At 40.3% G+C, this 16,811-nt stretch overlaps 1 protein-coding gene across 1 annotated transcript in view; it reads left to right on the top strand.

Moving 5' to 3' along the window:
* niban1a (niban apoptosis regulator 1a) overlaps positions 1 to 16,811 on the top strand; it is a 117,524-nt gene that overhangs the window by 82,206 nt on the left and 18,507 nt on the right. The window contains exons 7-10 of the mRNA XM_028811367.2: positions 7,400 to 7,504; positions 12,555 to 12,717; positions 13,737 to 13,924; positions 14,165 to 14,326. Coding sequence (XP_028667200.2) covers positions 7,400 to 7,504; positions 12,555 to 12,717; positions 13,737 to 13,924; positions 14,165 to 14,326 — 618 coding nt within the window. The remainder of the gene's footprint in view (positions 1 to 7,399; positions 7,505 to 12,554; positions 12,718 to 13,736; positions 13,925 to 14,164; positions 14,327 to 16,811) is intronic.

The following is a 16,811-nucleotide window of genomic DNA, read 5'->3' as shown; positions in this document are numbered from 1 at the left end:
CATCATCAGGATGGCCAGAACTTATTCCAACAACATGGAGCACAAAACAGGAAGAAGTCTTGGATGGGATGCCAGGCTATTTCAGGGCATATTCACTCGCATGTACGCTGCCAAATTTAGAGCCACCAGCCAACCTAACATGCATCTTTAGAGTATGGAGTGTCCATGCTGACCGTGACCATTCTAAGAATTCCATCCCAGGTTAGATCTGTCTAACTGCATCTGTGAGGAGATCTAACTGCTGCACCACCATGTTGAAAGTAGTTCATTAATTAATTAACAGAATGCCGTATTTGATATAAATATACCAAAGATAAATTGGGGTGGTTTCATTGGTTTGATTGACATCAAATGACCCTGATAAGGATGTAATCATGTATCTCTGAACTGCCTTATCTCTCTTTAAGTAAAAGGCCACTCTGTCTTTGCTTTGCAAGGAGTTTAAGAAGAACAGTTTTGACAAGATCATACAGCCAAACAAAGTTCAGCAATGTCTAGTTGCAAAATATTACCAAAGTGAGAAGGAGGGTCCCCACAATACTACTATCTACCACACTTAATTTATTGTACAGATTTATGATGTGTGAAGAAAAACTTCAAAGCATTTCAGCAGAATTTACTCAGAACGAGGTTCTATCCATGTATCGGTGTTCTAACATCAGGTATCAATCGTGATAATTTGCTATATACTGTATTACTGATCTTTACTTGCTTAAACAAAAAGTTTTAACTTCCATTTTACCTTGTAGCTACTAAACTGGTGCCCTAAAGTCAGCCAAGTCTCTCTTCTTTAGACTTTCTTAAGAGCTGCTATGTATTTTCTGTAATACAAAGACCAAAACTGCAGATGAGGTTTCACAGACATGTTACATAGCACAGACGTAACCTCCCATGACTTGTGCTCAACACCGTGTCCTTTGTAACCTAACATCCTATGTGCCATCTCAATTACTTCCATTATCTATAAAACATTAGTGAATGTCTTAGCGATAAGTTGCTTGATGGTAACAAGTGCAACACAAAGACAGCAGAGAACGAAGTATAACGTAAAAAAATTCCCCATTCAACAGATGGCAGCAGGAATGTCTATTGCATTTCATGTGACCCATTTTTACTTCTTATGGCAGACCTGAAGGTTCATTTCTCCTTTCAAGAAAGAGATGGGGCCTGTGGAGGGGGTTCTAGAAAGAGGGCCCCAGCAGTCCTAGAGGACATTCTGGATCCTGGAAGTGATCAGAGATATCTCGCTAGACATCTAGTGATTGGTCAGTCAGAGCAAAGGTTCACTTGACAGGAGGAAATGATGGTTGAAAATTACACGACTTCTAGTCAAAGGGGATATGAAACTAAGACGACTGTAGTTGTCCATCTCGTCACCTGAGATGTCACATTACATGACTAGAAATTGTAGGGCAGTAGTTCCCAAACTCTGGTTAGGTTTTTGCTCCAGCCAGCTTCTGTTTTTCATTGGACTCTTGTCCTAATTAAATGAGTCGTTATTTCCCAGTTTCTGTGTTTTGGAGTCAATGTAGAAATTACAAACTACGTTTGATAGATGTTTATTCAACAGCAACATTATTATTTCTATAGCATGTTTTCATACAAATTATGTAGCTCAAAGTGCTTTACAAGATGAAGAAAGAATATATATATATATATATATATATATATATATATATAAAAATTAGGTAATAATAATTAACAAAGAATAAAATATTAAACTATAAATTCAAATGTAATAAGCAGTTATAGGGAATGTCATTTTTTAAGTCATATTTTCAACCTAATTGTCACTCTGCTTTTCCAGGTGTTCTGGTTATTTAATTGATTCTTTACAATTTGTGAGTCTGACACTGAAGTTGTTGCTGCTTTCATCATCCCGGGTGTCCGCTGTGCTGGTTGTTCATTGTCACTATTAGGGTTAAATGAAGGGAGCAAACTACAGAGGAAAAGGGGAAAATAATAGGAAAACAACAAAAGAGAGTTAAGCATTTATAGCTTTAGAAAATAAAAATAGAAATATTTCCAATTGTCTTATAAAGGTAAAAAGCATGCTGTTGTGTATTTCAGAATGCAGAATAGGAGAAGAGTAAAAAAGACCAGCTAATTAAATGAGATCAGTTGTTATTGATCATTACCACTGATTGTGAGTCTGGTTAGAACAACAACCTGCAGCCACAGTGGGTCCCCAGGACTGAGGTTGGGAAGTACTGTGGTAGGGCATGGCAGGTTACATGACTCTTCAGTACACTTTCACATTTTGAAAGTATCATGAGCCTTCCATTTTTTCTGACAGCCAGTAACATGCTGCCTGACAGAGCCGGTGCTGTATGAATGATTTCTAGGCACAGCAGGTTCAGCCATAATATCTGTCCTTTTTATTTTTCCATTCTCTTATGGTACATGAAACACAAAACATCAGACAGACGAGCCTTTCTTCTGTCTGTGATGTCCAAAACACCTGTGTTCTTTATCCCTCATCGTCACATTTTACTGTATGCATTGCACTTCTGAGTGAGCATTCATTGGTTGCCAGCTCTCTTGCACACACAGCTTGGGGCTACAAGTAAAGACAAAAACAAACTCAACTGGTTGGAGTGAGTCGCTGGAGATATCAGACCACATCACTGGCAACTCACTAAGATTATGGATTGAAGGCCAGAGGTCCACATGGCCATCATCGTCTAATTCTAATGTGAAGCCTGAAAACCATGAGGACCGATTGAGGTCATTGATGTTAGGTACAATGCCTAGTGGGGGCCAGGTGGTCTCGTGGCATTGGATCCCCTGCAGATTTTGTTTTTTTTTTTCCTCCAGCCATCTGGAGTTTTTTGGGGTTTTTTTTTTGTCCTCCCTGGCCTTAGGACCTTACTTTATCGTTTGTTAATTGGCTTTGCCAGATTTTTATATTTTTTTCTTTCTTCATCTTGTAAAGCACTTTGAGCCACATCATTTGTATGAAAACATGCTATACAATATAAATGTTGTTGTTGTTGTTGTGACTGAAAATCACTGGAAAAGTCATGTAATGTGACAGGGTGTAAAGTGTTGAGTGGGTAAGGAACACATTTTTAATGTGCTTTCCACTTGAATTTGTCTCTTATTACTATTTATTCCATATTGTTTACATATTTGATTGTTGTTTTACAGAACAGCATGGTTTTGCGTGTTTTTTGGCACGAGCGTCTCCATTTTGGAGACCCAGACACACTGTCTATATCTCCACTACTCACTCGCAGCACATGTTGTGAGGTGTGTTACTTCCTCATGTTGACAATATAAAAGGTGGCCAGCACTAAAGGCTGGATTAAGACCCCCAAGCCCCTGGGTATCAAAGCTCAAGAGGTCCCCTTAACTTCACCTCACTGCACAACCCCACTAAGCACACACAAATACTCACACATTATGAACGTCACACATGCCAATAATAAATTAGGTGCAGGGATTGAAAGAAAAAAACATTCCAAACCTTACATCGGCTCAATTTCTCCTTGCTTTTTTACTCAATGATCAGTGTAACGTCACATCTACAGAAAATCAGTTTCCTTCTCGTAGTATAGTTGATGAATATCTAACATTTTAAAAAGAACTATAGCACTGTGTGGCAAAAGGTGATATGTAGCTGAATGCTTTGGGTTTGCAAATTTGCACTGAATTAAATGAAAGATGGTTTGCTGGAGTTTGCCATTGTTGGTGTGTTCCATTTTCTGCAGTGTCCTTGTTGACCTCATCATTGCTGTTCACGTGAATGTCAGTGTTAGGGGGCATGCTGCGGTTAGAAGTAGTGATATTAGCCTTTTCCTGACATAACCGTCTATAAGGTCTGTCTAATTAGTATCGACTTCAGAATTTTCGGCTCGTTTAAATCATCAGTTTGTTTGTTTGTTTTTTTTTTTTTTTAAGTGTCATGCATAGTTTTCTGGGTGGCACGGTGTTGCAGTGGTAGCGCTGCTGTCTCGCAGTATGGTCCTCCCTGCGTGGAGTTTGCATGTTCTCCCCATGTCTGCGTGGGTTTCCTCCGGGTGCTCCGGTTTCCTCCCACCGTCCAAAGACATGCGGGTTAGGTGGATTGGCGATTCTAAATTGGCCCTAGTATGTGCTTGGTGTGTGCCCTGTGGTGGGCTGGCACCCTGCCCAGGGGTTTGTTTCCTGCCTTGCGCCCTGTGCTGGCTGGGATTGGCTCCAGCAGACCCCCGTGACCCTGTAGTTAGGATATAGTGGGTTGGATAATGGATGGATGGATGGTGTAGTTTTCTTATCAGTGCTGAACCACTGGACTCTCGTTTTGAATGACCATTCATTTCAAATTAGATGTTAAATCATCAAATGTACAATCTCAATCAACTGACCTACAGACACCTGCTCTGATTGTGCCTCACCCATGTTAACCTCCTTGGACTCGTAATTGTCTTTCAAAAACGTTTTATTTATGTCTGATCAGGTTTTTAATCATGAAGATCAAAGTGGGGTGTGAATGAAAATGTGGACGTTTCCTTTTATTGTGCATTCTTACTTGTATATTGTATGCTAAGACCACCCTTGTGAGCAGTAGATCACTATAAAAAACATATCAACTTTAAAATGAAATCCTTCAAGGAAAGACTTAATGGAAAAACTTTTAAAGAAAAGGCTTCGGGCTTTGAGGTTGGTTTCCTTTTCCCTTCGCTTCCTTGCTTGCCTTTCTAATGTTGGTGACTGATCCTGCATTTCTGTGTACTGTACTCCAACCCTTAGTTCTGTCTTTGTCTGCTCTTTAGTATTCTCCTCCATTTATTAATGCAAAAGTCATTCTCTACCAATCTCCATTTTTATTAAATTAGATAGGATTTCGGTCCAACCAGCTTGACAGTTTACAGCTGTCTGACAGGCTTCAGGGTTTTACCTGCTTAGTTACGTCTAGATAGGCAGCAAGTGTGTTTAGTTACCTTCTTCATTCTGTCTCTGTCTATCCATCCTTATTATTTCTCAAGTAAAAAATTTATTTTGGATTTTTTATTCATCACAGTATGCCAGTGGGGCCGTGGTACACATCTTCTCTGCTGTGACTATAGCACCTCAACTTGTTCCTCTAAACCTTAAGCTTGTACCTGTGTTCTCATCCTCTTGGCTGGTACTGAATGTCCTTACTTTCCTAACACTTTCATCTTTATTTAATATCTGGTGTACCAGGCTGTTAGTTCGTCTGACATTTTCCTTTATTGTGAAGAAAATCCCTGTAGGTACTTAAGCCCCTCCACCTGCAGCGGTTATTTTCCTCTCACATGCAAACAAGCAAGTCACCATGACAGTGCCGTCTTTTCCATGACAATGACCTCCTATCTGAGTTTGCTGATTTTCCTATTGACTGCATATCTCTGCTTCTATGGACCCCGGAGGTCAGTTCAGACACAGGAAAGCCTCAGCTCTCTGGACTCGTCTCTCCATACTTTGGTGACACTTTGATATGACAAATAGATTCTACACACACCTTAAACAGATTTGATTTACTGGCACAAGAATGAAAGAACAGTTTGTATAACATCCCCCAAGAGTATATGATCATAAAAATATTCAAAGACTATAAAGCATAAGTAGACAGTGTAGTCAAAGTCCAGGATACTGTAAACCAAGTCAAGGAAGCATTCCAGGAAATTGGACTGTTTGCTGGAGTCACCATTCTAGCACCAGGATTAGGACCTCCGGAGGAATTGGCAGTTTTGGGCCCCATGGTTTTAAAAAGGGAAACACCAACCCAGCATCTCGGTTCACAGTATAGTAACAGCTGCACAATAGTTTGCTGTTTTCCTGCCATATGGCTTAAACAATACACAATTCAAAGCTGCTTAACACCTTGCAAAAAAATATGGCTGTTCAAAGTACTTTTACGTGATCTACTGACGATGAAATGTTATGACCTCCGCAATTGATAAGTTTCAATATATGAAAACTTTTGGGAACGTCCAATATGTCTGTTCAGAGAGCATGTCAAATGTTAAATTATGGTCATTACTGTCACACGTCCGGAGTACAGTGCTCTTCCTACTTGCATATGCAAATTAACATGGAACACGGCACTAGCTCTGATTGGTTAGTATAACTACTTAACCTCAAAACTTCTATGTTCCTTACCTGAGAAATCGCAGAACATATTTGGCATATATGCTCATATTTCCATCCATCATCTATATCCTAACTACAGGGTCACGGGGGTCTGCTGGAGCCAATCCCAGCCAACACAGGGCGCAAGGCAGGAAACAAACCCTGGGCAGGGTGCCAGCCCACCACAGGGCGCACACACACACATGGGACAATTTAGAATCACCAATGCACCTAACCTGCATGTCTTTGGACTGTGGGAGGAGACCCACGCAGACACTGGGAGAAAATGCAAACCCCACGCAGGGAGGACCCTGGAAGTGAACCTGGCTCTCCTAACTGCGAGGTAGCAGCACTGCCACTGCATCACTGGGCCGCCCTATGCTCATATTTCATTTTATAAAAGTATGAAATATAGGATACTGTGTGTTTCCTACTAACTGAATTATGCTGCTGTACATGTTACGAATGTATCCATTCATTCCTTCATTTTCAAAGCTGACCACTTAAAACACATTATATTTAGTCAGTGCATACAGTGCCAATCCATAAACACCACACGTCTGGGAACACCAAATGGCGCTTGTTGTAAACACTTCCAATACACACACTGTAACTAACAGGACTGCTGCCCTCTAGTGGTCCCCAGTACATGTGATCCTACTGTACATGCACTTTAGCAAAAGTTGGAATCTTGTGATGAAATGTAATACCCTGCGTTACAGCTTACACTTAGAATGGCTGCTAAGCCAAGCCAGGTGACACTTTCAAGAAATGTGACTAAAACCACAAGAAAATAGAAAAGTATCAAAAGTGTCACGAGAGCCTAGATGTTGGAAAGTCCAAAGTGTTAAAACCTGTCTGTGCTAAAATCATTGTAAGCATGGCCATCATTTTTATTTCAAAAGTAAGCATTCATGTGACAGATATAAACTCTGAATGTTTTCTGAGGTGGATTGAGTGGGGAACTATGTAAAATTATTTTTAAAGTGACAATAATTAGAAGGTAAAAATTAGTAGGAAAGCATTCAAGAGCAATGGGATATCCTGATAGGCTAAGTTTCTCCACTTACTTGAAAGTTTAAGTATTTATATAAATTCAGCAGTTGGTTCTGTATATTGAAATGTGAAAATGTGTTTTCTGCAACATACCTGAAAGAATCTCAAGAAGTTATGTTGAGAGGAATTGAGCAGGCCAGACAAACTGTGAGCACTCCAGGATGAGCAGGCCTACATAGAAGTTGGAAAGAAGCATGACACGAAAGAAGCCACATTCACGAGCTACAAAACTTTAACTTGATTTTCGCTTATTTATATCATTCAGGTTATGAGTCACCTGGTGATGGAAGAACTGCTGCCGTCCCTCCAGACTGAGCTACTACCAAAGCTGAAGGGCAAAAAGAATGAGCGGAAGAAAACCTGGTTTGCTGTATGGAGCTCTTCTTTTATTCTTTGCTAGAATCACTTGGCTACATTGAATGTTTTTTAAATTTGCTTTTTATAATGCGAAGAATGGTTTTAATTATTTGGCATAATGCTTTTATTGGCAAAACTATAAAGCATTCAAAAACAGTAATAAGAACAGAAATTATAATTTATTATAAGGCAAGTTTCAGTTGGAAATGAACATTAAAAGATATAACTATATAGGATTTCTATAAAATGAAACCATTCAACTGAAATGAGGTAAAGGTATTTTACCTTTCACTCGCCCACCCCCAGGTTTGGTTTACCGGATATACAATTTAAAGAGATTGTTAGTTTCATGGGAATTGTTACATATGCATCATTTTCACTTTTACTTTAAAACTTTTGTAAAAACAATATTTGCCCTTTATTTCAGGCCCCGGGTGTAGTTAAATTTCTCTCTCACGTGTGGCTGAATGCATGCTAAGGAGATGTGGTTGCACCAGCTGCTGGCAAACTGCGTGTTCTGCTTGTTGTTTGTCGTTGTTTTAACAGCTGGGAGCACATGAAGCGGGTCTGCCAAAATCATTCCAACAACTGTTAGATGTCCGTGAACTTGTTTTAAATTGTTTGTAAGTAGGGCGTGACTTGCAAAAGTCACCGTCTCATGGTTCTTGCTTCCTAAAGTTGTAATGTCTAGTCTTGCGTGACGTGGCAATGTCTCTCCGAGATGATCACGTCTCGTTCACTTCGCTCTAATCCCTGACCCCCCCCAGGGGTGCTTGCTATGCATACAGCCATTTCGCGTCTCTGCTGAATTGGGGGGGTGGGGCTACTGGCTATGTGCTGCTGCTGCCGAGGTGCGTGTTCTGCTTGTTGCACTGCACGTCGATCATTTAAAAGTTTGTACAGCAGCTGTCCCTTTGTCTCACTGCCTTGTCTCGCGTGACGTTAAAGTGTCTTCCGAGAAGATCGCATCTCGTCTCCCTCGTCTCCCGCCCAATATTTTTTTTTATAACAGAGAGATATGTATATAAATATATATATATGAGCTGTCTCAAGGGGTGGGCAAGGCCTGAGGCAAGTAATCTACTTGGGGCCCAGCTGTTAGCATGAAGGCAAGACAACCCATTGGTCTACAGGCCAACAGTACATTCAGACAGAATATGCATTTGCGTTACTCATTTATGTATCATAAAAAACAAAACAAAGTTCAAATTACTGCTGTATAGGCTACAGACTAATCTTTCTGGCCTTCCTTGCAGCAAAGTCTGAAAATTATTCACCATAGTCAAGGGGAGCAACAACATCCTCTTCAATTAGATAAGATATTATTGCAGATCCACATAACCTCTCCTGAGACGTTGGTGTCTGTAGATATTTTTTTTTAATTTAATTCAGAAAAGCTCCATTCTCCTGAAGCCTCAGTCACTGTGATAGTTAATGAAATCTGATATATGACTTCTGTGTTTGAAAACATGCCTTTAATTGACTTTAAAAACTGGGAGTCTTTAAGTACATTGTTAAGTTCCTTGTGGGATCATCCTTCACAACACTTTGAGCTCAGAGAAAGAAGAGAGTTTGAGGCCATGAATGTCATGAGATTCTCCGTTAGGTCGCACGCATTCATAAACAAATTTCTCAACTCATCGTTCATCATTTCAGATATTGTCACCACATGAAAACGAAAGCCAAATTTAGCAGCAAAACTGTTCCATTTGTTCAGACTTTGAAGTTAGAAACATGGGAATTTTCTCACAGATTTGGTGTGTTTGATTGTTTTATATACAGTTAGGTCCATAAATATTTGGACAGAGACAACTTTTTTCTAATTTTGGTTCTGTATATTACCACAATGAATTTTAAATGAAACAACTCAGATGCAGTTGAAGTGCAGACTTTCAGCTTTAATTCAGTGGGGTGAACAAAACGATTGCATAAAAATGGGAGGCAACTAAAGCATTTTTTAACACAATCCCTTAATTTCAGGGGCTCAAAAGTAACTGGACAAATTAAATAACTGGAAATAAAACGTTCATTTCTAATACTTGGTTGAAAACCCTTTGCTGGCAATGACAACCTGAAGTCTTGAACTCATGGACATCACCAGATGCTGGGTTTCCTCCTTTTTAATGCTCTGCCAGGCCTTTACTGCAGCGGCTTTCAGTTGCTGTTTGTTTGTGGGCCTTTCTGTCTGAAGTTTAGTCTTCAACAAGTGAAATGCATGCTCAGTTGGGTTAAGATCAGGTGACTGACTTGGCCATTCAAGAATTTTCCACTTCTTTGCTTTCATAAACTCCTGGGTTGCTTTGGCTGTATGTTTTGGGTCATTGTCCATCTGTATCATGAAACGCCGCCCAATCAATTTGACTGCATTTAGCTGGAATTGAGCAGACAGTATGTCTCTGAACACCTCAGAATTCATTCGGCTGCTTCTGTCCTGTGTCACATCATCAATAAACACTAGTGTCCCAATGCCACTGGCAGCCATGCACACCCAAGCCATCACACTGCCTCCACCGTGTTTTACAGATGATGTGGTATGCTTTGGATAATGAGCTGTTCCATGCCTTCTCCATACTTTTTTCTTGCCATCATTCTGGTAGAGGTTTATCTTGGTTTCATCTGTCCAAAGAATGTTTTTCCAGAACTGTGCTGGCTTTTTTAGATGTTCTTTAGCAAAGTCCAATCTAGCCTTTCTATTCTTGAGGCTTATGAGTGGCTTGCACCTTGCAGTGCACCCTCTGTATTTACTTTCATGCAGTCTTCTCTTTATGGTAGACTTGGATATCGATACGCCTACCCCCTGGAGAGTGTTGTTCACTTGGTTGACTGTTGTGAAGGGGTTTCTCTTCACCATGGAAATGATTCTGTGATCATCCACCACTGTTGTCTTCCGTGGACGTCCAGGTCTTTTTGTGTTGCTGAGTTCACCAGTGCTTGCTTTCTTTCTCAGGATGTACCAAACTGTAGATTTTGCCACTCGTAATATTGTAGCAATTTCTCGGATGGGTTTTTTCTGTTTTCGCACCTTAAGGATGGCTTCTTTCACCTGCATGGAGAGCTCCTTTGACCACATGTTGTCTGTTCACAGCAAAATCTTCCACATGCAAGCACCACACCTCAAATCAACTCCAGGCCTTTTATCTGCTTAATTGATAATGACATAACGACGGACTTGCCCACACCTGCCCATGAAATAGCCTTTGAGTCAATTGTCCAATTACTTTTGAGCCCCTGAAATGAATGGATTGTGTTAAAAAAATGCTTTAGTTGCCTCACATTTTTATGCAATTGTTTTGTTCACCCCACTGAATTAAAGCTGAAAGTCTACACTTCAACTGTATCTGAGTTGTTTCATTTAAAATTCATTGTGGTAATGTACAGAACCAAAATTAGAAAAAAGTTGTCTCTGTCCAAATATTTATGGACCTAACTGTATGTAAGGCTATATTATTGCAAGTCATACAGTATTTAATATTTTAATGAATATTATTTTAATTAACCTAATGTTTATCTCACATGGGGAGCATGGGGTGGCTGCCCAGGTCACCACATCTAAAAGACGGCCCTGTATATATGAATATGACACGCCTTGTATAAATAGATGAATAGTCAGGTTATGTGCATATGGTTGGAGAAATGGCTTCTTGGGTCTTTCCAGCCTTGAAATGAAATGTTATTACTGTTGAATTTGTTAGATTTATCATTGTTCTGTTTCTCACTGATGGTCTTTAATTCTTTGTTTTTTACACCGCTCTCCTCCACACTCCCCTCATAATAAGATGGTTGTGCCTCTGTCTGTCTATGTTTTCACTGTGGGTTGCTCAGGCTTATTCATAGGTGCTGTGGTGGGCCAGTCAGCACAGTTAAAGGAGACTCCGCTCATTGTAATATTTCTTCTCAACCAAAGGGTTAAAATGAAGTTCTGTAAGGCTGTTGACAGAGTGCATACAGTATTTGGGCCCAGTTTTCTCTCCATTTTGGAAAATTGATGGTTTAATATTTTTTAAAGGTTTGACTTTTATCTCTACAACAGTAATAAATTTCAAGTAGCTTGCTGGCAAGTGTTCTTTTCATCACAGGAGAAACAGAGTAAGAATGTTACATAAAAGAATTGTAGTGGTAGTAGGACAGACTGTGACAAATGATAATTCTCTATGAGCATAACTGGGTGTGTAAAATGGATTCATGAAAAAAATATACAAGGATGTGGAATACAGTAGTCCTCCTTTTAAATGTGTACCATATACTGTTTGATCAGATTGTATGGCTGAGGCATTAAGAGAGTCACTGGCTATGGCAGGTGATGGTTTAGGGCAGCGTTTCTCAAGCTTTAAGTATTTGCGACCCAAATTTTTATAACAGTTTTAATTGCGCCCCCCCAACATTTTTTTTGAAAGGAGCCCACTAATACCAATTTGTTCTTTTTTAATTAATGATATACTGTATCATAAATGCATATTTTATTATACTGTACCTACTTAACTTTTATCGACATTTATCTAACTCTAGATTTATTTTTCTAGTATCAGAATGTAGTTTAAGTTAATTTGTTTTGGTTTCAATAGATGTATTTTTCATATTTTTGATTCTTGTTTTCTTTTATTCACATCTTTGCGCCCCCCCCTTTTTGTTACTTCGTGCCCCCTAGGGGTCCCGCCCCACAGATTGAGAACCACTGGTTTAGGGACACTTTTCATAAATATAACACTGTGATGCCATTCACTTAAGGCTTGAAAAGTATCACTAACTTTTGTTGGATGAAGCAAATGCACTGGAAGAATCCCTAGGAAATGGGAGTATAGGCAAGCAGACGCAGTGACTTTGTAATCTGTAATGTACAGTACCATCGGTTGTGACAGGACATTCTAGCTTTAGAAGAAAAGCTCCATCTGTCTTAAAATGCCCATTCACAAGACAAATGGCATACACACGATAAATGCTCATGCTCGATTGACAGAGCAGTTTTTCAAAGTGAACTGATTCCTCTCATGTGTAATGCACTAATTCTTTCTGAAATCTTTTTTTTTTTTTTCACTCCCATTCCTTCCCACAATTCCTGGATGTAGACTGTGGAGGGAGCCTTTGGTGTTGTTCAGGACCAGATATCTACAGGCCTCACTGCTCTTCAGGACGAATGCCGGACAGCTGCCAAGAATCAGGAAGGACAGATTCGCTCCGATATGGATCAGATTATCAACTCCAAGAACTTCCTTGCTGAGAAGCTCAAAGGTGTGTGCTGGAGCCTTTGCCTGCTGACATCGTCGTTCTCTGGGTTTGGCTGGCACAAGGGTGCACACTTTGGTGTTAAGTTCTGAAAGTTTTAATGCATTTTCTGCATCTGACTATTCCAGATTTAGGATTGTGGGGTGCTGAAACTGATACCAGTAGCAGTGTGAGTAAGAGTCCCATCCAGGGTGGGTTTATGTCTACCATCCAATGCTGTTGGAACAGCCTGTTGGCTTATATGTCTCGGAGATGAATGGGTGCATGGGACTATGTTAAACAATCTGTACAAAAATAACAAGAATAACCTTCATAGAGTTTATAAAGTGTTGTGCAGACCAAAAAATGCTTTATTATTATTTGGCTGGAGCCTTTATCTAAGGTAGCTTACAACATTTGAGATACAGTTGGTCACACAGCATTAGTAGCAGGATTTGAACCCCCAACCTCAAGGGCTGAAGTCCAAAGCCTGATTCACTACACCACACTGTCTTACTGTGCGTTGCGTGGCTGTCTGTGATGCAGTGCTCCAGCAGCACAAAGACATTAGGACTTGTCTGCCGTCAGTGTTGGCATGTGATGAACAAAACAAGCAACTTAAACACAACATCATATAATTTTAGGAGGCTGTCCTTCTAATTATTCTTGGAAACTTACTGGAAAAAGCATTAAATAGCAGAGAAGACTTGTAGACAAAGTAGTCTGGTCAAGTCTAGGCAGCATCAGCAAGTGAAACATCAGTCAGCTGGTCAGACTTAGCATTACTTACGTATTATGGCACTTTTTAGAAGGACTGACTCCTTGGCAAGGGCCCCATACCATAAGTAACCCCTTCCTTCTGGTCAGTGGTCTTGAATGTGCGCACATTTGTGTCAGCCTTCACTGCTGGATCAAGGCAGTAGAAAAGGGATGGGACTTAAACCTAAGGAAGCTTTTTCACATTAATTCTTGGGGGTGGAAGAGGACTGTGTGTGAAGAACCAAGCGAATGAAGACATTTTATATGTGCTTTGTATCCCACTTCAGCTACTGTCACCGAACGGGCCGTCAAGTGTTGCATGGACTCGGTGCAGCCCTACTTGTCTTCCATACTCGAAGAACTAATGGGGCCCATCAGCTCTGGATTTGGTGATATACGTTCCCTTTTTGAAACAGAAATGAATAGAACTAGCAAGGATTTCCAAGCCAAAAGTGACATGGAGCAGCTCAAGCAGGTAAGGCTGAGTGGCGAGGTGTAAGACTCTGTAAGGTGTAAGACAAATGTCACCTATTAATTCTTATGTCTGCTTCTGCTTCTTACAACATCTTAACATCTTGAAAATGTAATGGAGATTTCTTTGAGACAAAAATATTGCTGTGGAAAAAGCACTTTCTCCTCTTAACTGTGCTAGGAACTCACCATTAACTTTTAGGTGTAGAAGTGTGTGGCAGTGATCTATTTCTCTGTTTTTCAGGATTTGGAAGAATTAAAGCTGATGCCTGTAGCGTCCCCAAAGATGCAACCCTGCTATCAGCAGGTGGAGGTCCTTGGTGAGCAGCTGCAGGAGCTCAGAACACGCTTTAAGTTCTCCAACACTGATCGCCTTGTTCAGAATTCACAAAACTACATGCAAAAGGTAAATCCAAGAACAAAAGGATGTATTCTTTTCTCCTAATGTCTTAAGGCTCAGGCTCGGTGTTTGAAGACATGAATTTAATGAGAAAGTGATTGCCAAGAGCTGCTCTTCCAGTCACTTAGATATGCTGAACTTGAACTAGAAAGTGAAGAGAGATTTATTTTTAATGTAAAGGCATGAGGATTCAAAAGGCAGAGCAGCTAATGCCTCTGTAAAAACACCATCTTACCTAACAAAAGAAATGCAATTTCTTGTTAAGGACTGCCCTCTAGTGACTAAACCCTGGATTACTACTCAATGTTTAGGACCACCTTTTAAACACATAGGCTTGCTGCATTATGATTAAGAAGGTGACATTAGAGATGGAATATCAATCTATTCATCCATTGTTAAAATCGGAGCATTCCTATTTTAGGGCTGATAGACACAAAACCGTGTCTACCGTGATGAATATTTTTTTGGAGATGTTTCTGGTACTAATACTGCAGCAATACTGTATATGAAATACTATTTATATATCTATACACTGCCTACCTAAAGACTGTTGCAAAGGTATTCCCTAATGGCAGTGTGGCAGTGGCCTCTTTCAGTAGGATGATGTGCCCTGCCACACTGCAAAACCTGTTCAGGAATGATTTGAGGAACATGACAAAGAGTTCAAGGTGTTGACTTGGCCTCCAAATTCACAAGATCTCAATCAGGTTGAGCAATTGTGGAATGTGCAAGAAAAATAAGTCCGATCAATGGGGGGGACCAGTTTTGCAACTTATAGGACTTCAAGGATCAGGTCTTGGTGCCAAATACCTTCAGAAGTCTTGTGGGGTCCATACCTCGACAGGTCAGAGCTGTTTCAGTGGCACCAGCGAGACCTACACAATATTAGGCAGGTGGTTTTAATATTGTGGCTGATCATTATATATACAATATAAAATATGCAGCAATACTATATACACACTAGCATTCAAAAGTTTGGAACACCCAGAAATATTCATGTTTTTAATAGAAATTGAAACTTGTCCTTATTAAGGTATCATTATATAGACATTACCAATGTTGCAATTGGCTACTACTGCTTGAAATGACTGATTTATAATTTCTTACTCACATTTACTGTAAATGCAAAGCTTCATTTTTAGCAGTGCTACTTGCCTTCTGCCTCCAGCGTCCTGGGTTGGTCCCGAATTTCGGTCCGTGTCTATGTGTCTGTGTCTGTCTGTGTTGGATTTCCTCCCAAATCTCAAAGTCATGTGTGTTAGGATAATTGGAAATTTCTGAATTTGATGCTCTGGCACCCAGTGCTTCTGGGATAAGCCGTGGCAAACAGTAGCATATCCTATACAAGTATAGCACACGAACCGTATATGTACGGTATACATATAGACATTGTTCATGCATACATTTTCAAACCCAGTTCAGGGTGGCAGGAGGTCCCAGTCTGCACCAGTCCATTGCAGAACACGCTTCCTCATGCTGGGCCAGTCTAAAGACACCAAATTAACCTCTCTTGCATGTTTTTGCATTTATGGGAGTTAAATCAATGCAGCTGGAATATGTGTTCAGTTTTACGCGCAAGATTATTTCTCCTGAACCACCATGAATCCTTCACCCACTCTACTCCCAGCTCTAGCTCTGAAGTGACAATGGAGGATTCTGATTGTAGGGGTAGCAAACATATAGAAAAGACAAAGTAAATGTCTAGTAATCAAAAGATTATTTCTTAACCAGAGGGGCCTCACAAGCCAAATCCACCAAGTGGCCATTTCAATCGGTTCATCTGACCTTAGCACATAATGCATTCCTCAGTCCCTCTAAGTAGACGGCAAAATTTAGAACATGAAGGCAGGTACCACAGAATCATGTGTGTGTATAATTAAAAGGGAAGAATGCAAGAATAATCACGTTAGATGTTTGGAATCCAGGATAGCATTTTGTGTTGTAGTGTATGAGGAATGGCAGTGCTGCTCGTGTCATTAAGCAGAAAAGCGCAGAATGGGACACCACCTGAAAAGCATCCAGCCAACCACAATCCTTTTGGTCAGGAACACACTATTGATGAAAGTGGCTAATAAAGGTTGACGTCACTTGTGCTTTATACAATACGGCCCAGAAAGTCACTTAACGGTCGAGTGCTTCAAGAGGCTCATTAGAAGGAACAATTTGCTGTGACTTTGGTGGATTTATAGAGCAACTGAAGACCCAAGTGAATTACACTCCTCTGAGAGAAGAAGTACAAAGTGCAGTTACAATCAGCGTAGGTAAGCATAGTGACCATCAGCTTCAAACTAGGAGGCTCTCCACGCACTCTTTGCTAGTCACTCAGTGACTCTGAGCAAGTTGAGAATTGTTATGCATGCAGATCTTGTACGATACTAATAAGGAGCACAGACAGTGGACGTCTACCTTAGTCCCATGAAGCCCGGCTCCTGCTCATTCTCACTTACTGTATGTTAGCAATGGGAGATGGTGAAGCTCTCTGTAGATTCAT

This window comes from Erpetoichthys calabaricus, chromosome 10, assembly GCF_900747795.2.
Source record: "Erpetoichthys calabaricus chromosome 10, fErpCal1.3, whole genome shotgun sequence".
Classification (NCBI taxonomy): Eukaryota; Metazoa; Chordata; class Cladistia; order Polypteriformes; family Polypteridae; genus Erpetoichthys; species Erpetoichthys calabaricus.
This window is presented reverse-complemented; position numbering and strand designations above follow the sequence as displayed.